The sequence below is a fragment of the Schistocerca americana genome, chromosome 11 (genome assembly GCF_021461395.2).
Source record: "Schistocerca americana isolate TAMUIC-IGC-003095 chromosome 11, iqSchAmer2.1, whole genome shotgun sequence".
Taxonomy (NCBI): Eukaryota; Metazoa; Arthropoda; class Insecta; order Orthoptera; family Acrididae; genus Schistocerca; species Schistocerca americana.
Genome location: NC_060129.1, coordinates 143002613 through 143027091, shown reverse-complemented (window position 1 = coordinate 143027091; position 24479 = coordinate 143002613). Strand labels below are relative to the sequence as shown.

The 24479-nt window shown below is 44.0% G+C and overlaps 1 protein-coding gene across 4 annotated transcripts in view; it reads right to left on the bottom strand.

Annotated features, from left to right (window-relative positions):
• LOC124553777 (transmembrane protein 98-like) overlaps positions 1-24479 on the bottom strand; it is a 78579-nt gene that overhangs the window by 23973 nt on the left and 30127 nt on the right. For all 4 annotated transcript variants that reach the window (XM_047127716.1, XM_047127714.1, XM_047127715.1 and 1 more), the window contains one exon: positions 20188-20491. In XM_047127716.1, coding sequence (XP_046983672.1) covers positions 20188-20491 — 304 coding nt within the window. The remainder of the gene's footprint in view (positions 1-20187; positions 20492-24479) is intronic.

Here is a 24479-nt window from a genome sequence, read left to right as displayed (position 1 = left end):
TGTGCATCGCTAGCTACGTCGTCCGTACAACTGGGGCGAGTGCTAGTCTGTATCTCGAGACCTGCCTTGTGGTGGCGCTCGGTCTGCGATCCCTGACAGTGGCGACACGCGGGTCCGACATGTACTAATGGACCGCGGCCGATTTAAAGCTACCACCTAGCAAGTGTGGTGTCTGGCGGTGACACCACACTTCTCCCATCACATATTGCTGCCCACAGTCTGGCCTTGGCAGTCAGAGACTGTGGTCACGTGTGTCTGTTGTATAATTGCAATTGATGCCTTTTTGGCTGAAAGCTTACTTATTTAATAGACTTTTTGTTATGCTTATCTGAGACCCAGCATCTCCACCATATGGTGAGTAGAACTCTACCCTTTTCACAATATTAAACAATGGAAAGTCCAGGATGGAATGTAACAATACCAGAGAAGGAAAGTTGCTACTCACCATATAGCGGAGATGCTGAGTCACGATAGGCACAATTGTGGGAATCTTTTTATTGTGCCTATTGTGACTCAGCATCTCCGCTATATCGTGAGTAGCAACTTTCCTTCTCTGGTATTGTTACTTTTCATAATATTGTCACAATTACCACTTCAGGTCAAATATGCTAGGGTGGCGGGTCCTCTGCCTTTGCCGAGTGCTTCGGTTTGCATGAAAACAGTTTCAGTAGCGTGTCATTCTATACCAAGCCATACAATAGAATATCTTATCAGATATTTTAGCATACAAAGTACGAGCTGTAGAAGGCAGGCAGACATTAAAACGTAAACAGTTACAACATTGACTTTGGGTCAGAAAATGGCAAAGTCAATGGTCGTCTGCAGTAAGCACAGAATGGCGCGGGGTCTCCCCTTAACAAATGACGGTGACTGGACTGACAGTGCCCAATATTCAGCCGAGCTAGAAGTATCTCCTCGTGATGGGAGGGGCAGAGGTATTTGTCTGAGCTCTCTAGAGTGTTTGATTTCTTGGAGTTTGTTCCCACAGGAGAAGACCACTATTGGTGCAAGAGTGACAAAATTTCCTACTTGCGGCAACACAGAGGGACGGGATAGCTAAAAGGCCTAGGTAGTTGGTCTGCACCCTCAGCATCAGCATCTTGTGTAGGTTCTTTACATGAACTACACATATAAATAAACATTCGCACTGTCCATGTGCATCAAAAATATCATGTTGTTGTTGTTGTCTTCAGTCCTGAGACTGGTTTGATGCAGCTCTCCATGCTACTCTATCCTGTGCAAGCTTCTTCATCTCCCAGTACCTACTGCAATCTACATCCTTCTGAATCTGCTTAGTGTATTCATCTCTTGGTCTCCCTCTACAATTTTTACCCTCCACGCTGCCCTCCAATACTAAATTGGTGATCCCTTGATGCCTCAGAATATGTCCTACCAACCGATCCAGTCTTCTGGTCAAGTTGTGCCACAAACTTCTCTTCTCCCCAATCCTATTCAATACTTCCTCATTAGTTATGTGATCTACCCATCTAATCTTCAGCATTCTTCTGTAGCACCACATTTCGAATGCTTCTATTCTCTTCTTGTCCAAACTATTTATCGTCCATGTTTCACTTCCATTCATGGCTACACTCCATACAAATACTTTCAGAAATGACTTCCTGACATTTAAATCTATACTCAGTGCTAACAAATTTCTCTTCTTCAGAAACGATTTCCTTGCCATTGCCAGTCTACATTTTATATCCTCTCTACTTCGACCATCATCTGTTATTTTGCTCCCCAAATAGCAAAATTCCTTTACTACTTTAAGTGTCTCATTTCCTAATCTAATTCCCTCAGCATCACCTGATTTAATTAGACTACATTCCATTACCCTTGTTTTGCTTTTGTTGATGTTCATCTTATATCCTCCTTTCAAGACACTGTCCATTCCGTTCAACTGCTCTTCCAAGTCCTTTGCTGTCTCTGACAGAATTACAATGTCATCGGCGAACCTCAAAGTTTTTATTTCATCTCCATGGATTTTAATGCCTACTCCGAATTTTTCTTTTGTTTCCTTTACTGCTTGCTCAATATACAGATTGAACAACATCGGGGAGACGCTACAACCCTGTCTCACTCCCTTCCCAACCACTACTTCCCTTTCATGTCCCTCGACTCTTATAACTGGCATCTGGTTTCTGTTCAAATTGTAAATAGCCTTTCGCTCCCTGTATTTTACCCCTGCCACCTTTAGAATTTGAGAGTATTCCAGTCAACACTGTCAAAAGCTTTCTCTAAGTCTACAAATGCTAGAAACGTAGGTTTGCCTTTCCTTAACCTTTCTTCTAAGATAAGTCGTAAGGTCAGTATTGCCTCACGTGTTCCAGTGTTTCTACGGAATCCAAACTGACCTTCCCCGAGGTTGGCTTCTACTAGATTTTCCATTCGTCTGTAAAGAATTCGTGTTAGTATTTTGCAGCTGTGACTTATTAAACTGATAGTTCGGTAATTTTCACATCTGTCAACACCTGCTTTCTTTGGGATTGGAATTATTATATTTTTCTTGAAGTCTGAGGGTATTTTGCCTGTTTCATACATCTTACTCACCAGATGGTAGAGTTTTGTCAGGACTGGCTCTCCCAAGGCCGTCAGTAGTTCCAATGGAATGTTGTCTACTCCGGGGGCCTTGTTTCGACTCAGGTCTTTCAGTGCTCTGTCAAACTCTTCACGCAGTATCGTATCTCCCATTTCATCTTCATCTACATCCTCTTCCATTTCCATAATATTGTCCTCAAGCACATCGCCCTTGTATAGACCCTCTATATACTCCTTCCACCTTTCTGCTTTCCCTTCTTTGCTTAGAACTGGGTTTCCATCTGAGCTCTTGATATTCATACAAGTCGTTCTCTTATCTCCAAAGGTCTCTTTAATTTTCCTGTAGGCAGTGTCTATCTTACCCCTAGTGAGATAAGCCTCTACACCGTTACATTTGTCCTCTAGCCATCCCTGCTTAGCCATTTTGCACTTCCTGACGATCTCATTTTTGAGACGTTTGTATTCCTTTTTGCCTGCTTCATTTACTGCATTTTTATATTTTCTCCTTTCATCAATTAAATTCAATATTTCTTCTGTTACCCAAGGATTTCTACTAGCCCTCGTCTTTTTACCTATTTGATCCTCTGCTGCCTTCACTACTTCATCCCTCAAAGCTACCCATTCTTCTTCTACTGTATTTCTTTCCCCCATTCCTGTCAATTGCTCCCTTATGCTCTCCCTGAAACTCTGTACAACCTCTGGTTCTCTCAGTTTTTCTAGGTCCCATCTCCTTAAATTCCCACCTTTTTGCAGTTTCTTCAGTTTTAATCTACAGGTCATAACCAATAGATTGTGGTCAGAGTCCACATCTGCTCCTGGAAATGTCTTACAATTTAAAACCTGGTTCCTAAATCTCTGTCTTACCATTATATAATCTATCTGATACCTTTTAGTATCTCCAGGGTTCTTCCATGCATACAACCTTCTTTCACGATTCTTAAACCAAGTGTTAGCTATGATTATGTTGTGCTCTGTGCAAAATTCTACCAGGCGGCTTCCTCTTTCATTTCTTAGCCCCAATCCATATTCACCGACTATGTTTCCTTCTCTCCCTTTTCCTACACTCGAATTCCAGTTACCCATGACTATTAAATTTTCGTTTCCCTTCACTATCTGAATAATTTCTTTTATTTCATCATACATTTCTTCAATTTCTTCGTCATCTGCAGAGCTAGTTGGCATATAAACTTGTACTACTGTAGTAGGTGTGGGCTTCGTATCTATCTTGGCCACAATAATGCGTTCACTGTGCTGTTTGTAGTAGCTTACCCGCATTCCTATTTTCCTATTCATTATTAAACCTACTCCTGCATTACCCCTATTTGATTTTGTGTTTATAACCCTGTAGTCACCTGACCAAAAGTCTTGTTCCTCCTGCCACCGAATTTCACTAATAGCCACTATATCTAACTTCAACCTATCCATTTCCCTTTTTAAGTTTTCTAACCTACCTGCCCGATTAAGGGATCTGACATTCCATGCTCCGATCCGTAGAACGCCAGTTTTCTTTCTCCTGATAACGACATCCTCCTGAGTAGTCCCCGCCCGGAGATCCGAATGGGGGACTATTTTACCTCCGGAATATTTTACCCAAGAGGACGCCATCATCATTTAATCATACAGTAAAGCTGCATGCCCTCGGGAAAAATTACGGCTGTAGTTTCGCCTTGCTTTCAGCCGTTCGCAGTACCAGCACAGCAAGGTCATTTTGGTTATTGTTACAAGGCCAGATCAGTCAATCATCCAGACTGTTGCCCTTGCAACTACTGAAAAGGCTGCTGCCCCTCTTCAGGAACCACACGTTTGTCTGGCCTCTCAACAAATACCCCTCCATTGTGGTTGCACCTACGGTACGGCTATCTGTATCACTGAGGCACGCAAGCCTCCCCACCAACGGCAAGGTCCATGGTTCATGGGGGGAAGCAAAAATATCATAGGGAGGTATAATTACCTAAGAAAGTGTAAGGGTAAACTATCGGTTATTTTATATACCTCATTTGTTGTTTTTTTTTCTTTCACCGATCTCAGTGTCTGTTGGTTTTTTTTGAGCTGGTATGGTAAAAGAACGTGTGTAATTGTGCTCCCCCAGTATGGTGCTAATTAAAAGTTATAATATGTGGAAGGTGCAAGTTTTCATTCTCATACCTAGCTACTTCCTATTCTTCACCTCCCGATGCAACAAGGACTTGCATTTTTAAATCGACCTTTTTGGAGAAGAAGTCAAAACAAAGAGAGAATACATTGTTGGGGAAATAATGTAAATATTAAGCCATACACCAAAATTCAAAGGAATTAACACTGAACTAATGTTCCAGAACTGCAACAACATTTCTTAACATGCCCACATCCATACCTGCGCACATTTCTGGATATACGAGGGCAGTTCAATAAGTAATGCAACACATTTTTTTTCTGAAACAGGGGTTGTTCTATTCAGCATTGAAATACACCAGGTTATTCCCCAATCTTTTATCTACACAACACTATTTTTCAACGTAATCTCCATTCAATGCTATGGCCTTACGCCACCTTGAAATGAGGGCCTGTATGCCTGCACGGTACCATTCCACTGGTCGATGTCGGAGCCAACGTCGTACTGCATCAATAACTTCTTCGTCATCCGCGTAGTGCCTCCCACGGATTGCGTCCTTCATTGGCCAAACATATGGAAATCCGACGGTGCGAGATCGGGGCTGTAGGGTGCATGAGGAAGAACAGTCCACTGAAGTTTTGTGAGCTCCTCTCGGGCGCGAAGACTTGTGTGAGGTCTTGCGTTGTCATGAAGAAGGAGAAGTTCGTTCAGATTTTTGTGCCTACGAACACGCTGAAGTCGTTTCTTCAATTTCTGAAGAGTAGCACAATACACTTCAGAGTTGATCGTTTGACTATAGGGAAGGACATCGAACAGAATAGCCCCTTCAGCGTCCCAGAAGACTGTAACCATGACTTTACCGGCTGAGGGTATGGCATTAAACTTTTTCTTGGTAGGGGAGTGGGTGTGGCGCCACTCCATTGATTGCCGTTTTGTTTCAGGTTCGAAGTGATGAACCCATGTTTCATCGCCTGTAACAATCTTTGACAAGAAATTGTCACCCTCAGCCACATGACGAGCAAGCAATTCCGCACAGATGGTTCTCCTTTGCTCTTTATGGTGTTCGGTTAGACAACGAGGGACCCAGCGGGAACAAACCTTTGAATATCCCAACTGGTGAACAATTGTGACAGCACTACCAACAGAGATGTCAAGTTGAGAACTGAGTTGTTTGACGGTGATCCGTCGATCATCTCGAACAAGTGTGTTCGCACGCTCCGCCATTGCAGGAGTCACAGGTGTGCACGGCCGGCCCGCACGGGGGGATCAGACAGTCTTGCTTGACCTTGCGGCGATGACGACACACGCTTTGCCCAACGACTCACCGTGCTTTTGTCCACTGCCAGATCACCGTAGACATTCTGCAAGAGCCTATGAATATCTGAGATGCCCTGGTTTTCCGCCAAAAGAAACTCGATCACTGCCCATTGTTTGCAACGCGCATCCATTACAGACGCCATTTTAACAGCTCTGTACAGTGCTGCCACCTGTCGGAAGTCAATGAAACTATACGAGACGAAGCGGGAATGTTTGAAAATATTCCACAAGAAATTTCCGGTTTTTTCAACCAAAATTGGCCGAGAAAAAAAATGTGTTGCATTACTTATTGAACTGCCCTCGTACAAGTTCTAGTGTGGCTGAACAATAATTACTTCAGCTCTGAACAAGTCACATTATCTCTCTCCCAGACCATTGTAAGCTTCATTCCCTGACACACTGATGTGACCAGGAACTCACAAGAACATGACATTGGCTCCATCATCTGCGAGCAAGTGGAGGTATTATTGGATATGTTGCACTAAAGGGCTACTGTGTATAGCACACAGAAGCTCTGGAAGGCAGTAAGTGAAGTGGAACATAATACACAATTGAGAAGCCTGTGTCTTCAGGTGTACTGGGTGGCCTGATAGAGGGTGGAATGCTCGTGTAGTAACACTGTTCACGTTTACGTCGCACTTCACTTAGCGTAGACCAGGACTGTGTCCTAAGCATACCCGATGTTAACTGACTGGGCACGGCCCGTGCTGCCGGAGTCGTTGTTGTTGTTATGCCGGAAGAGGTTGCGTCCGAATTCTCGCGTGCCCTCTGGTGGACGGGACTCTACTTGCGGCAACTACCGTCCGTGACGGGCCGTGCCGATGTGCGCCTCCCGCGATCTTTCTGGTGGCTACTGCACTCCTCCTCCTTCGGGGGGGAAGCTACTGTGATCCACTGCATCGGAAGGTGGAGTGTCGGGCAGGAGCGATGACCTCCACATCCATTGGAAGGCCGGAGTCGAGGGGATATGCCAACCCTCGAGCCGGAACCTTCGAATACGGCTGGAAGTGACCCACACGAAGGGGCCCCCGTCGTCCCACAACCGGAGCCCGGGACAGAACGGGCGACAAGCTGTCGAACTCCGGATCCTGTTCCACCTCGGGAGGGGCAAGACCCAGTGGCGGGGACGATGGGGAAGGGACGACCACAGGTGAACCAGTCTCCTGAGAAACCGGGCCTGCTAGGGGGGCCGGCTCTCGCTGGGGCATCTCGAACGATGGTGATGCCGGTGCTGGAGCTACTGGAGGCTGCCAAGGCTGAGAACCATCACAGGGCGGCAGAGTCACAGCGGGGTGACAGGTAACGTCCCCTGCAAAACCAACACGGGTGCCGGCAATGGGGAAGCCGGTGTCCGAGAGGTCGGAGGGTGGGTGCCCGAACGTGGACGTAGCTGATTTTGGTGACGACGTACCACCCGGTCCCCCGCCTGCAAGGTATAGAGCCGGCGGCCATTTCGGCGCAGGACCACTGCCGGTATCCAACGTGGATTGTGGCCAAACCCACGGGCCCAGACCGACATACCCAGTGGAAAGCCAGGTACTCCGTTTTGTGAAGACTGGCGAGGACCAGGCCGGAGGAGGTGCAGCAGAGTCCGAGGTTGACGCCCATGGAGGAGCTCTGCGGGTCTGCGTTCTCCCATTGGTGTGGTCCGGTATGCCGTCAAGAAAAACGTCAATGCTTCCTCCGCAGGAAATTCGTGTACATACTTTTTCATCTGCATCTTAAATGTGCGCACCATGCGCTCAGCTTCCCCATTCAATTGTGGATGGAAGGGGGGAGAGCAAACGTGTCGAATACCGAAGCGCCTACAAAAATCCTGGAAGGTCTGCGAAATAAACTGCGGTCCATTGTCCGAGACCAGGGTTATTGGCAGACCTTCCACAGAAAAGATTTTTGCTAGTGCCTGGATTGCAACTTCTAAAGTGGTTGAAGAGCAGCGAACCACATATGGGAATCTGGAATAAGCGTCAATGACAATGAGCCAAAAGCCATTGAGAAACGGGCCCGCAAAGTCGATGTGAACACGTTCCCATGCTTGGGTTGCCGGCGGCCATGAAGAGAACGCTGCCCTGGGAGATGCTTGTTGGCTCGCACACGGGAAACAGGCGGCCACCAAGTGCTCAATTTCTCTGTCAATACCGGGCCAGTACACATGTCTGCGAGCCAAGGTTTTAGTATGGGAAACACCCCAGTGCCCCGCATGTAATAACGTGAGGACCTCCCTTCGTAAACTTGCAGGAACAACCACGCGAGGAGCTGTATCATCGGTAGCCAGAAGGAGAACTCCTTCCAAGACTGAGAGGCGGGCTCGTAGAAGAAAATAATTACGAAGAGGGTCCGAGGCCCGGCCCGGAGGGCGGGATGACCACCCCTGCTGAATGAGGCGAACTACTTGCCGGAGAACCGGGTCAGCTGCCGTTTCCCTGGCGACTCGAGAACTAGTGATCGGGAAGCCATCAACCGCTTGGCGGGACGCCACATCCAAATGAAAACACATAATCTCCTCTCGATCGAACGTAGGATCCGGGCCCACCGGAAGACGGGAAAGAGCGTCGGCGTTGGCATGCTATCCTGTAGAGCGAAAATGAATGTCATAATGGTACTTAGAGAGGAACAAGGCCCAGCGCTGTAGTCTGTGGGGCGCCCTATCCGGAATCTGAGAGGTGGGGCCAAATAACGATATTAACGGCTTATGGTCAGTGATTAACTGAAACTTCGTGCCATACAAGAAAGGGTGAAACTTGGTAACAGCGTAGACAATGGCCAAAGCCTCTTTTTCCACCTGGGAGTAATGGGCCTGCGCGGGACTAAGTGTTTTAGACGCAAACACCAGTGGTTGCTCGCAACCATCTGCGTTGCGATGGGCCAGGACCGCCCCCACCCCATACTGCGAAGCATCTGTAGCCGGGACCAACAGCTTATGGGGATCAAAAGTAGCCAAACAAGGGGCTGACGTGAGGAGGCCCTCCAACGAGGTGAACGCTCACTCGCATGCAGGCAACCAATCAAAAGGAACACCCTTGCGCAGAAGGCAGTACAGGGGGAAGGCTATAGTGGAAGCCCTGGGAATGAACCGGTGGTAATAGGCTGTCTTGCCTAAAAAAGCTTGTAACTCTTTCAGCGAAGCGGGCCGAGGAAGGTCGACAATACCTTGGACCAAACTGCCTAGTGGCTGGATGCTGTGCCGAGAGATGATGTAGCCCACATACTCAATGGACGGTTGGAAGAAGGTTGACTTATGCAGGTTGCAGGTTGCAATGCCCACAGACCTGAATTTGAGAAAGAGTGTGCGAAGGTTATGCAAGTGTTCCTTCGTGCTGCGGCCTGTGACAATTATGTCATCCAGGTAATTAATACAATGAGGGATTGTCGATGTGACATGCTCAAGATAACGCTGGAATATCGCCGGGGCACTGGATATTCCAAAGGCCAACCGCTGGTATTGGTAAAGGCCAAATGGGGTGTTGATGACCGCCAGCCGTTTGGAGTCCTCATCAAGTGGTATCTGATGATAAGTCTCCGACAGATCGATTTTCGAAAAATATTGGCCTCCCGCCACAGCGGAGAACAAACCATCAGCACGAGACAAAGGATAGGTGTCCACCACCAATTGGGAATTAATGGTGGCCTTGAAATCGCCACAAAGACATAATTTTCCCGAGGGCTTCCTTACAATAACGAGGGGCGAAGCCTACTCATTGGAAGAAATGGGAAGAACGACCCCTAGGGCTGTCAGCCGGTCTAGCTCTTTCTTTACCTGAGGGCGGAGAGCCAAGGGGATCTGCCTCGCATGTAGAAAACGCAGGTGAGCCGACGCCTTCAACGTTAAGTGAGCTTCAAAATCTGAAACACGCCCCAGGCCCTCCTCAAAAATATCTGGGAAGTCTAAGATCAAAGATTCCAATGATTGATAGGGAATGTCTTCGGAGACCAACTGTATGGTGTCAGCGATAGAAAAACCGAAAGCTTGAAAGGCATCCAGGCAAGAAAGGTTAGTGGAGCTCGCATCATTGACAACAATAAAAGTAATAGGCCGAGTGACTGATTTGTAAGTCACGTCGGTAGTGAATTGACCCAGTAGGGGAATGAACTGTTTACCATAACCGCGTAGACGCCGGTAAACTGGTGCCAATGGGGGCGATCCAAGGTCGGAATAAGTTTGTGCATTCAACAATGAAACTGCCGCGCCCGTATCTACTTGCAGTAGTAACCGGCACGACCGAACCGACACCTCGATAAAGAGTTTGCGTGCCTATGCGTCGGGAGCCTGGCCTGATTAAACTTCCTGAATGTCAACGTCCATGACCTCTGTACCTGCTTCTTTCGATTCTTTTGAGGCTGAGCGGCAAACTTTAGCAATTGTACTTTTTTATTACATTTGCAACAAATGGCCCAACGCTGGGGGCACTCTGACCGATCGTGATGTATATAGCACGATGCACAGGACGGCAACAGGGGCCGCTCGCACGTCGTCCACCCCGGACACAGTGGACGCGGCCGCGCCGCCCTGAACCGCCGCGACGTCGCACCACGCTTCCAGCTGTTGACCTGCTGCGTGAGAGACTTCATATGATTGAGCAATGGACAGGACTTCCTCGAGGGAAGGGTCTTCTAACTGCAGGGGCCGTTGCCGGACCTACCTATCAGGGGCCGAACGAAAAATGACGTCGCGTACCATAACGTGGGCATACAACTCTCGCGACTGCTCCGTGACAAAATGACACTTGCGACTAAGACCGTGCAGGGTAGCGGCCCACACCCGGTAAGACTGATGGGGCTGTTTCTCGCATTGATAGAACTCGACCCTAGCCGCCACAACATGCGTGTGGCGGCAATAATATGAAGACAGCAATGGACACAATGCGTCAAAAGACAAGGACGAGGGTTCCTGCAACGGCGCTAGCTGCCGCAAAACTTGATACAGCGAGGGAGATATCCAAGACAAGAAGAGAGCACGACGTACCTCCGCATCGGCAACATGAAACGCCTGGAAATGCTGCCGAAGGCGATGTTCGTATGCGTCCCAATCCTCTGCCGTCTCGTCATACGGGGGAAAAGGGAGGAGGGAACGGCGCCGGAGCAGACGGCGGGGAGAGTAACGCCGGAAGCACTTGTTTCATGGTGGCCATGAGCTCCGTCTGCTGCGCAACCAAAACCTGCACCAAATCCTCCATGCCGTGGAGAAGCTGCGAAACCGGAACAATGACGCAACACGTGAAAGAACGACCCTACTCATCGCCAATTGTGTAACAACACTGTTCACGTTTACGTGAACTTATCTTAGCGTAGACCGGGACTGTGTCCTAGGCATGCTCGATGTTAACTGACTGGGCACGGCCCGTGCTGCCGGAGTTGTTGTTGTTGTTGTTATGCCGGCAGAGGTCGCGTCCGAATTCTCGCATGCCCTCTGGTGGATGGGACTCTACTTGCGGCAACTACCGTCCGTGACGCGCCGTGCCAATGTGCGCCTCCCGCGATCTTTCTGGTGGCTACTGCAGCTCTGCAGTAAAAATTGAGCACTATTTTAGAAGCCAGTATCGAAAAAGTTTGTTGCCTATGACAAAGGTGTAGTGCACAACTGAAATGGTTACTGTTACTGATGTGAGAAAACTGTCACTGGTGTTGTGTATCTGGATATGCTTGAAAACTTTTTAATTCCACAGACCGATGAAGACGCCTGCAATGGGATGGTTTACCACCAGCAAGATGGTGCACCGTATTTCCTCACGGAAGTTTGAGGTATTCTTGATAATTGCTTCCAAGGTCTGTGGACTGGCCGTAAAGGGCCAACTGCACGGCCATGTTGTTACCCAGACTCGACACCACTGGATTTCTTCCTCTGGGGTTTCATTAAAGAATGTGTGCATTTTCCTCCCAAATTCCGAAAAATTGAATCTCCGCTGTCACTAAACAAGTTAAGCCTGATTTGCTGCAATGACTGTAGGAAGAAATTGATTACATGTGGGATGTACGCCGCACCACAAATGGTAGTCACATTGAACAAAAATGATACTCAACACTTTTTATGTGAAACACGAGATTTTTTGTTACAAAAGACACATCTACCAATTGTGTAAGTTATCTCAATAAATTTCTATGTCATAACAAAGCTGTAAAATCATTTTGACCTGTACAGGCAGTTCAGCAACTTCCTCCTTTGGAAGTGGAATTATTACATTTTTCCTAAGTCTGAGGGTATTTTGCCTGTCTCAAACATCTTGCATATCAGATGGAATTATTTTATCATGGTTGGCTCACCCATAAATCTCGGTCATTTTGAGGGAATGTCATCTATTCCAGCGAACACATTTCGACTTAGCTCTTTCAGCACCCTGTCAAGTTTTTCTTGCAGTATTATACACATCTTATCTTCGTGTGTCTCCTCTTCCTTCTCTGTAACAGTGCCTTTAGAATTTTTGCTTAGTATAGCCCTTCTATATATACCTTTCAGCCTTCCTTTCTTTCGTTAGTACTGGCTTGCCAGCTGAGCTCTTCATATTATACAGTCTCTCTCTTTTCTCTAAGGGCTCTAATTTTTTAAAATGTGGCATCTATTCTTCTATAGACATGGATTTTTCCTCTGACCATTCCTAGATGACCATTTCAGACTTTCTGTCAATGTAATTTTTTTGATGTATGTAGACCTTTCCCCCTCCTTTATTATATTTTTTTCTTTTGTTAATTAAATGCAATACTGTCATCTGTTATCTAATGATTTCTATGGGGCTCTGTCCTTTTACCTACTTGATCCTATGCTGACTTCCCTATTTTACCTCTCAATGTTATCCATTTGTCTTCTATTGTATTTCCTTCCCCTGTTTTGGTCAACAGTTCCTTAATGCTTCCTCTGAAACTGAAAAACTTCTGGTTCTTTTAATTCACTGGGCTCATCTGGTTAATTTCTTACCTTTTTACAATTTCTTCCTCGTTAATCTGTACTTCATAACCAATGAATTATGGACAGAATCTACATTAGCCACTGGAAGTATTTTCCAGTTTAAATCCTGGTATATATCTGTCTTACCATAATATAATCTGCCTGAAACATTTCAGTGCCTCCAGGTTTCTTCCATGTATCCAATTTTTGTTCATTATTCTTCAAGCACATGTTTGCAATGATTAAATTGTTCTGTGCTAAGTTCTATTCACCAGTTTCATCTTTCATTGCTTTGCCACCAGTCCATGTTGTTCTATTATTCTGAAGTCTCTTAATTCTCCTACTATGGATTAGTGTCCCCATCACAAATTAGTTCTCATTTCCCATAACAAGCTGAATAAAATTAGATTGAAAATATTCTGTAATTGGATGGGCAAAAAAATCTACTCACAAAATGGTGTGTATAAAGGTATTGCAGTTTGCAAGCTTTCGGAGCCAGTGGCTCCTTCTGGCAGAAGAGTTGAAGGGGGAGGAAGATGGGTGTAGGGAAAGGCTGGAGAGGCGTAGGCAATGAGGTAGAGTTACAAAGTCACCCAGAACCTTTTCAGCTGGACGAAGCAGCCATTGACTCTGAAAGCTTGCAAATTACAATACCTTTACATATGTACTGTCCTGCCTCCATTTGGTGAGTAAATTTTTTGCCCATCCAATTACATTATATTTTACAAATTGATTATTTTCGTTGATATAAAAATATACTGAATAATTCTCTTTTCTCAACAGACATTTGTTCAACATCTTTGTTATCTGAGGAGTCAGTAGCATGGACAACTTTACTACTGGTGTGGGTGTTGGATTTGAATATGTATAGTCAGCACTGTAGTGATCACTCTATTGACAGCACAGCAATGTTATTCCGTGCGATGTTTATCCGATAGCAAAACTTTTGTTATAAGTTTCGCTGACGTGTGTTTTGTCACTAGTACATTGTCTATTCCATTAATATTTTTATTTAGGAGTAAAAGTGACCACTCAGCGAATCACTGAAGTGTTGAGCCATCGACAGGCACACACAAAAACACGAGCGCGCATGCGCACGCACACACCTGTTTTATAAAAAGAAGAAAATGCACAACAGTTGCTAAATTAATAGTCTTATACAGGATGCATGACCGGTTTCAAAACACTTGAAAGTTCAATCATGTGGTGTAAAAAATAAAATAACTTATCCATGTGAGATAATCCTAACCCCATTGTTGCCATGGATCAAAAGTTGTGTGTCAAAAGAGTAATGGGGGACACACAAATCTATCTATGCTGAGGTCATCTCTATCTTTAGCTGCATCTGTTTTCTGCTGTTCAGCTCTTGAAAATTTTTCCTCATTCTCTCTCTCTCTCTCTCTCTCTCTCTCTTTCTCTTTCTCCCTTAGAGAGAGAAAGGGAGAAAGAGAAAGAAAGAAAGAAAGAAAGAGAGAGAGAGAGAGAGAGAGAGAGAGAGAGAGAGAGAGAGAGAGAGAGAGAGAGAGAGAGAGAGAAATTAAAACTTTTACTGTTTAAAATGCATGTTTGACCATGAGCTGCTCTTATTTTAAACCCAAATATCAACTGGTTTCAGTCATGGACCATCTTCACAGATAAGAGTTAAAATGGTTTAAGTCTCAACATTACATTTGTCACTACTTAAATAATATGTATAACATATCATAACTATCACGAATATCATGATGTGCTCTACACATTATTTAAGTAATGGTGCTCAGGCACCTCCTTTAAATAACCAGTTTTGCTGCTATTGCAGGAGTGCATATTTGGGTGTCTGAGTGTGTGAGAATGTGTGTACTTTTACTAGAAAAAGAGCAAGAGCTCAAAAGCTAGTGTAACTACTGTTTTCTGTAATACATTTCTGTGCACCATGCATCAATCGGCTGTACACGAGTGGTTGCCTTTCCCTTATTTTATGTATTTAACTTCCTTTCACATACATTTAAGTTTACAAAAGAGATTGCAGCAGGTGCTAGAGCAAAAAAATAGGGCCGTGTCTGAAGTTTGACTTCTGTTAAAAATCAACTTCTTTGTTTACTGGAAATAGTATGTATAGCATACATAAGAACACGATTTTTAGTACTTGCTGCAATTCTTGTCAATATTACAAAATTATATTTATGGTGAAAGTGTAACTCTTGTAGAACATCTGGGATTTGGGGGGAAAATGGTGTATCTCCACATTACACATGGTTATTGGAAAATTTTACCAAGCAAATTACTCATGCACACAGTGTACCCAATAATTTACAAACATTTCCTTCCTTACTGGCACAGGACATGCCGATACTTACTAGTCACCTGGGACTGATTCCTCCTCCCCGAATCAAAAGTTGTGTGTCAAAAGAGTAAGGGGGGACACACAAATTCCATAAAAGCTATCCCCCTATTACCACCATCTGCTCAGGCACCTCCTTTAAATAACCAGTTTTGCTGCTATTGCAGGAGTGCATATTTGGGTGTCTGAGTGTGTGAGAATGTGTGTACTTTTACTAGAAAAAGAGCAAGAGCTCAAAAGCTAATGTAACTACTGTTTTCTGTAATACATTTCTGTGCACCACGCATCAATCGACTGTACACGAGTGGTTGCCTTTCCCTTATTTTATGTATTTAACTTCCTCTCACATACATTTAAGTTTACAAAAGAGATTGCAGCAGGAATGCTGCCTGTCAAAGTGTAAGAAAATATATTTACTACAATTTGCTATTGGCTAATTAATTTTGACATAAGAGGATATATCACCACTTAATTAACAAATGAGTATAAAAAATGGGGCCCACGGGTCAACATGAATAAAATACATTTTAATAAGAGGTACAAATCAAGATTTATTAGTGAAAGAGTGAATGGGAACGATTACCCATACTGAAGAGAACAAGTACATAGGAGTAAAAATCACTCCAGATGGTAAGATATGTGAATTAGTTCAAGAATTAATGCTTGGAAGTTCACTATTGGAACATTAAATGGTATTTATCAATAAATCAGAAAGGAAACAAATAAAACAATCAGATACATTACAGCATACGGATCAGAAGTGTGGACAGTTAAATCAAAATTATTGAAAAGATTGATGGTAACTGCCATGGACTTTTGGACATCGTATGCAGGGATATGCAAGTGGAAAGGGTCAGAGACGAAGTTGTTAGGAAGAAAATGAATGTCAAATGTTCAGTTACTGATTCTGTGGAAAAAAAAAACAACTCATATGGTATGGATGCATGAATAAGATTTTGAGAGGAGAGATTGCTGTGATGCATCATGGAACGGGGACCATCAGGAAGACCATCACCCATATGGATACAAGGATTTCCAGCATTATTTAGAAGAAGAAATATTGAAGAAAATTTATGAACAGAGAGGGACAAATTGAGAATGAAAACTAAATTTGATGTATAATATTGGGTTACTAGAAAATTAAAATATATTTTGAAACTGGAACGATAACATTGTTTCTTGTGGCCACGACAAAGACCTGGCAGAGAGAGAGAGAGAGAGAGAGAGAGAGAGAGAGAGAGAGAAATCAACTTTGTCAAGGAGAATGTGTATAGTAACAGATTTGTACGAATAAAAATCTCTCGGTGTACATGCCGCGTCAATTCAGGATAAAACTCCAAGCTTTGGACCACTACCTCCACGGTCGTCGTCAGGGCTAAAACTGACTGTCGTGAACTAGCGAGGTTCCCACTTTTATATGCCAAGGGAGGCTTCTGATTGGCTGGAATACGTCATAGCAACAGCGATATGGAGCGTAGTGAAGTGGTGCCCTCTACTTCCATAGATGTAGTTTCTATCCAGCGTTGCTTGCACTTTGGTGAACAGAGAAACCACGTCGAGGCTGACCATGATATCACTTGGGCCTATCTTCATCTGTTTTATGATATCAACAAACATTTTTGAATTCTTAATACGATGTGGGCAGTGACCAACTATAGGTGCCAACAATACCTGTGGATGACACATTACAACTGTTGGCTGCTCATTTTTCCTCAGGAATTTTGAAGTTGTTCCGGCATACCTTGACGACCACTTACTTTTTATACAGTTGAAATCATTATGAAATGACGGATGGAACAGCCATGGGTTCACCACTGTCACCAGCAATAGAACGAGCGTTGAGCAGTGCTCACCTCCGCCCATCATGCTTCTACAGATACGTCGACGATACTTTTTTAATCTGGCCACACGGCAGTGACACGCTGCAGCAGTTCGTCGAACATTTAAATGGTGTACATCCAAACATAAAATTTACATTGGAGTTAGAGAAGGAAGGGAAGTTACCTTTTTTAGATGTGTTGGTAGAGCGAAAGCCGGATGGACGACTGGGCCATTCTGTGCACAGGAAGCCAATCCATACAGATTTATATCTGCATAGCCATAGCTTCCATCATCCGTCTCAGAAGAGAGATATGCTGAATACTTTAGTACACAGAGCCAGGACTATTTCCGACAAGGACCATCTCGGTCCCGAGATTAACCATTTGATGACTGTTTTCAAGAGGAATGGTTATTCTGCAGGTGAAATTAAATCAGTATTGTCCAAGAAAGTAAGACACGATGCCAGCCATATACAAGAAGAGGACAAACACATAGCGCGGCTTCCTTTTTGCGGTGCTACAACGAGCAAGATAACCAGAGTCCTCAAGAGGCAAGGAATAAAACCAGTTTTCCGACCACCTAGGAAAGTTAAGGAAATGTTGAGATCCGTCAAAGATAGTCTCGGCTTAAGAGTGCTGGGAATTTATGCTATTCCTTGCGAATGCGCCAAGAATTACGTGGGCCAGTCTGTAAGAACCGTTGCCGACCGCTGCATCGAGCACCAGCGCCACCTAAAATACAGGTATTTGGAAAAATCAGCGGTGGCTGAACATAGCCTGCTTAACAAGCGTAAGATTTTATTTGAAGAAACCAGAGTAATAGCCCACGCATCGAATTACTGGGACTCTGTGATCCAGGAAGCAGTCGAAATTAGACTCAGCGATAATAACTTTAACAGAGACAATGGCTATGCACTTAGCAACACTTGGGAGAGTGCACTGGATAAAGAAAAATCACAGAGAGAAACTTCCCGCACTTTACCTCCTGATTCAAGGGATGGCGCTGCAAGCAACGCAGGATTGAAACTACATCTATGGAAGTAGAGGGCACCACTTCACTACGCTCCATATCGCTGTTGCTATGACGTATTCCAGCCAATCAGAAGCCCACCTTGGCATATAAAAGTGGGAACCTCGCTAGTTCACGACAGTCAGTTTTAGCCCTGACGACGACCATGGAGGTAGTGGTCGAAAGCTTGGAGTTTTATCCTGAATTGACGCGGCATGTACACCGAGAGATTTTTATTCAAGAAATACGTCGCGAAAGACTTCGTAGCCATAACAGATTTGTATATTTGTAAAAAGAGAGAGCCCTTAGTTCAGTAATATTATTGGCCATATTCATTCAATGTTCAAAGAGGCAGACTTAGATTAAGATTTTCAGATCTAAAGGAACTCCACAAATAATAAAAGTAGGAAAAACATAACAGTGCATTACACATTCCGATTTTTAAGTCAAATCAAACAAAGGAAAAACACTATAAATTATGACCTTTTTTTGTCACTCATCAATGGGGGAGGTGTCAAGAAACAGGCAGGTACATTTAATGGTAGATTGTGAGTTTCTTAGTTACTGGACAAAATCCTTCATCCATCTGCTGAAATCTAACAGTCTACTATGAAATAACCCCATCTACTGCTCAATGTCTCCTCTGCTTTTACTTTAACCTCTTAACTGCTCTGGACGTGTTAAAGCGCATGCCTTTTGTACCTGTCCCTGTGTGCTCTGAATGTGTTTATGCGCACCACCAATCCTTCTACCTGGTACTCTGAATGTTTCTATGCGTGACATGTTCAGAGTACCAGGTAGAAGGACTGGTGGCATGTGTAAACATGTTCAGAGCACACAGGGCAGGAACAAAGGCGCACGCGTTAACATGTTCAGAGCAGTTAAACGGTTAAAAAGTTGTGTGTACTGGGATGGGATGTATGACAGTAATTATACCATACTGAATCATATTGATCTACATTCTGAATTTTTTATGTGGAAAGTACAGCATCCCATTAAAGAATGGACCTGTAGACCATGTAAAAATTTTAAACACTTTTTTGAAAGATGGCTATCAACAGCCATCACGTAATGTATAAAATGCATATTTGACCATCAGTTGCTTTTATTTTTAACCCAAATATTGACCAGTTTCAGTCATGGACAATCTTCATGGATAAAGATTAAAATTGTTTAAGCCACATTACATCTATCATTACTTAAATAATGTGTAGAGCACATCATGATATTCGTGATATTCATGATATGTTCTACATATTATTTAAGTAGTGACAAATGTAATGTTGAGGCTTAAACCATTTTAACCCTTGTCTGTGAAGATGGTCCATGACTGAAACCAGTTGATATTTGGGTTTAAAATAAGAGCAGCTGACGGTCAAACATGCATTTTATACAGTAAAAATTTCTAGCTGCAACTGTTTTTTGCTGTTCAGCTCTTGAAAATTTTTCCTCATTTTCTCCCTCTCCCTCTCTCTCTCTCTTCTCTTTCTCCCTCTCCCTTAGAGAGACAGAGAGAGAGAGAGAGAGAGAGAGAGAGAGAGAGAGAGAGAGAGAGAGAGAGAGAGAGAGAAATGAGGAAAAATTTTCAAGAGCTGAACAGCAGAAAACAGTTGCAGCTAGAGATGACCTCAGCATAGATAGGGAACCTCAAGTGACTTTTTCCTTACACAGCCCCCATGACTGTGTTTGCTTTCTGACAGCAGCGATCCCCTCCCTTTCCTTCCCTTTATTCCTCTTTCCCCCTTCAATTTACGTATACTGAGTGTCCCCTATGTGAATGTTGCATCGTAGCGAGGAGGCTTCAATCCCAGGTGACTAAGGTATGTATTGGCATGTCCTGTGCCAGTAAGGAAGGAAATGTTTGTAAATTATTGGGTACACTGTGTGCATGAGTAATTTGCTTGGTAAAATTTTGCAATAACCATGAGTAATGTGGAGATGCATCATTTCCCCCCCAAATCCCAGCTGTTCTACATGAGTTACACTTTCACCATAAATATAATGTTTTAATATTAACTAGAATCGCAGAAAGCATTAAAACTCGTGTTTTTATGTATGCTATACATACTATTACCAGTAAACAAAGAAGTTTATTTTTAGCGGAAGTCAGACGTCAGACACGGCCCTATTTCTTTTTACTCGAGCATCTAACTGCCATCACAGAGTGCGGCATGACATTTGTACTCCGCTCTGTGTCCCGACCCGGATACACACCTCCACGATGTTGTGGGCGGCCACGACACTGCCGGCCCCCTTCTTGGAGGCACTCGTGCCGACACGGCCCTGCTCGGCGGCGAGGCGTGTGAGCCGCTCGGTGAGGGCGTGGCAGGCCTTGAGCACGGCCAACCCGTGGGCCGCCAGGTCACCCGCCCCCGCACCCACACCTGCCGCCGCCTCCCCCAAGATGCGCTCCGCATCGGGGCTCAGCACCACCTCGCCCAGTTCCACTTCCCCGATGCCGCCACTGCCCCCGCCGTCGGTGATGAGCAGGTCTACATCTCGAAGCTTCTCTCCTTTCCTGAATACGTAAAAATGATAACGTCAACTTAAAACTGCGAGAAGAGAAAAAGATTTCTGCAATTTATACCAGTATACGGCAATAATGTAACTCTACATGAGACAGAAAGTGCCAGTAAAGTAAAGTTGAGTGGCATTGATGGTCGAGTGACTTGTAGGTTTAGGCTGAGCTGCCTGGTCAGGAAGGCTTTTCTTCTGCTGCCCACAATGGCCCCTTTCCTTGTGAGTGTGTGAGAATTGTGTATTTCTTGAGTGTACGAGGGGGGACCCAAAAATAACCAGAATTTCTTTCTAGAAAGCATATACTTTAATGTTTTCAAATACACCCTTAATCTCCTTCAAAGTACTCTCCATTAGCATTAATACACTTGTCCAAACGTTCATTCCAGTGTTCGAAGCACCTTCTAAATTTGTCCTCTATGATACCTGCTACCACTTTCCTGACACTGCGTTTTACGTCTTGCACATCCGCAAAACGCTTCCCTCTCAAGTCTCTTTTCATCCTCGGGATTAGGAACAAGTCCGAGAGTGCTAAATCCGGCGAATAGGGCGCATAGGTCAAGGTAGTCGTCTTCGTTGAGGCCAAAAACTGGCGAACACTGAGAGCCATGTGCGCAAGAGCGTTGTCGTGATGCAGGAACCACATGATAGAATCCCACAAAGCCGGACGCTTTCGCGACAAACTTCTGCGAAGCTGTTTCATAACCTCCAAATAGGATTGCTGGTATACTGACTGGTTTTCCGGGACAAATTCAGAGTGTACGATCCCTTTGATGTCAAAAAAACAGATCAACATCGTTTTTCACATTCGATTTCACATATCGAGCTTTTTTTGGTCGAGGTGAGCCAGGTGACTTCCATTGTGATGACTGTTGTTTACTTTCTGGATCGTATCCATAGCACCATGACTCATCACCTGTAATGATTTTGTTGAAAAAATGCGGCTCATCTTTGAATGCATCCTTCATTTCGAGACAGGCTCAAACGCGACAATCCCTTTGATCTCCGGTAAGAAGCTTTGGCACGAATTTTGCTGCCACTCTTCGCATCCCCAAATCGATGGTCAAGATGCGCTGAATTGAGCTCCAGGACAACGCGGACAAGTTCTAGAGTTGGTCGATTGTCCTGCGTCAATCTTCACTGATGAGATCGCGGATTTTGTCGATGTTGTCTTTGCTTCGAGCAGTTGAGGGTCGGCCGGAACGGGGCTGATCTTCAACCACCATTTCTCCCTTTTCAAGCCGAGAAAACCATTCGTACACTTGCGTTTTAGTAAGAGCACGGTCTTTGTAGGCTGTCTGAACCATCGCAACAGTTTCTGCTGTGTTCTTGCCGAGCAAGAAACAAAACTTCACTGCCGGACGTTGTTTGTAAGAACTAGTCATTTCCTCGTGTTAAGTCTGCACAGTACACACACTCAAAGAACTGCCAAAGAAACCACACTTCTCACTGTAGGGTGATGCCGCGTTGCAGAATGACTCAGCAGAGCTACTACTACAACCCTCTGGGAGCGCAACCTGCTACTACAAGTACACGATGCGCAACATTACGATTCCGGTTACTTTTGGGTCCCCCCTCGTATGTGAGTGTAATAGATGCATGTGTAGTGCGGTGTTATGTTTGTGTTGTATGATGATGATTATGATAATGATAATGATATGAAGGTAGAATGTGAAACCAGGTGCTGACACACAGCCTAACCCTCTTGAATAGCACCGAGGAGACCACCTGTAGGGAAGCAATCACTTATCGGTTTGTCTAGTGGGGCACGTGAGGAAATGATTTTTCTTCACTGCTCAGCCAATGCCAAGACGCTGATGCCTGACACACGCCGTGGACAGAGCAAACAACAAGATTGTATATTAAACTTCTGTGAAATTAAATGTTTGAATATTGTTATAAAACTTGATCATATTACGTAAAACAGAACTGTTGTCAAAGGTTTTGAACCTCAACGTGATCCAATCATCAGTTTCTGCAAAGATCCAATTTTTTCAAATTTTTTAAAGTACGTAATATTAAACTTAGAAAGTTATACTTTTGGAATTAGGTTAAGTTGGTTACAAAAACATTGGGTAGAGCTAGCTCTTTTACTTTTGAATTATTAAATAACCAATTTTTGTACCAAAAAATGTGAAAATGCATTAGATTAACTTACTTTACTATATAAGATACAGAGCAAAAATGACAGCACTGTATTTGACATATGACAGCACTATATTTGATATAAGTAATAAGGAAACTTTCCCAAGCCTCACTATACTCCATTTGAAAATTTCTGAAGGTTAAATTTTAAAAGTTATTGGGCTCAGAATTTTATGTGATGTAAACAGAGCATGGATTTACTTTGAGAAAAATTGGTATCATTATAGGCCTTCAACGAACGATATCAACAAGTTTGTAGTTAAAAAGGATGCGAGTTGAGCAGTGCTGCCAATGCTAGAAGCAGTTTCGGAGTGAGTGTATTAAGATTGAGGTATCTGAACTATGGAGGTTACTCGATTGTCATCAGTCATAGAGAAAATATTCTGCTCTGCTACAGAATGTAGCACCATTCTGTCTGTGACAGTCTGCTTTAGCCTCGGATGGTGTTAATGGTGACTGACATTGGTTTTTTGAATGAATGAGATATCGTGTATATCTTGTGAAAGTGTGTAACAGTGAACCTAATTGGATTAATGATTTACTGGCAAACCCGTATTTCATTTTTGATGTTCTGTTTCGGGCGGAGCCTGTTATATTATAAAAAGCTGTGTGGCAAGTGTCTGGGATTATTCTTCAGTTCTACGGCGAGCAATTAACTACATTATCAACAAAGAGTAGAAATTGTCTCTGAACTGTGTCAAGTACTGAGAACCAAAGGCCATCTTTAATGAGTTTTAAAACTATTACTCATGCATGTGAACTGCTGTCAGAATACACTGCTCAGTTAAGCGACAGTAGACTTTTATTTATCTCACGGTTCCTGATTCCTCTGCACGATTCTTCAGTTTAGGCAGGCTGTATAGTGGATCAGTGGACTGGAGATTACCGGACAGCACATTCTCCACTGATTTCTGACGGTTTGCACAAATAGTTTTCATACCCTCTTCAAAGGCTGTGGTACCCAAAAATTGAACAAGACTATCACATGTTTCAGTGTTCAAAGCCAAAGAATTGGCCACACTGTTTAAACCCATCACTCTACATGCCGAGCATAACATCGCCATCTGACAGGTTACCATCGACAGTTTCACATGCCATCACTTTATGAGACACTGCCAAGAAGTTTGGAATCCAAGAAGTTAGGAATTTAATGCAGGACACTGGTGACAAGAATCTTGGGTAGGAACTAATGCCATCACCACCAACACTGCTCCCCTTGCCAGCAAAATAATGGCAGTGAAAAATTCATCCACCGCCAGAATTCAAACCAGTTTACCTCCAAGATTCGTGCCACCACACAGGTGTGCAATAATGATCTCAGTTACAGAAGCGGATAGTAATGACTGTCGATGAGGTGGGTATTGGAAGAGGTATTACACAAGGTGGTTGTTGCTGTCACTGAAGCTTTTCAAAATTTATGCCGAGAGATTAACAAAGCAAATGAAAAATCAAGGATAATTTTGCTACGGCAGACGTGACAAACTTCTTGAGAGAAACATGTTACCTGCATTTTATAAATAAAAAGTAAAAATAAAATAGAAATGAATAACACCCAATGCAAGAAAACTGTTTGTTCCAACGAAAAGTGAGAAGTATAACTAAATATAACTAAGTATGTAGCTGATCGGGCAGAGAGAAGCTTCCTGGCACACTAAAACTGTGCACAGAATCAGAACTCAAACTCAGGAGTTTTGTCTTTTGTGGGAAAGTGCTCTACCAACTGAGATACCCGAGCAAAACTCACGATCTGACCTCATAGCATTACTTCCACCGTATCTCATCTCCTACCCTCCAAACTTGCAAACTAGAGTACTTGGCCACAAAAGACAAAGGCCCTGGGTTTG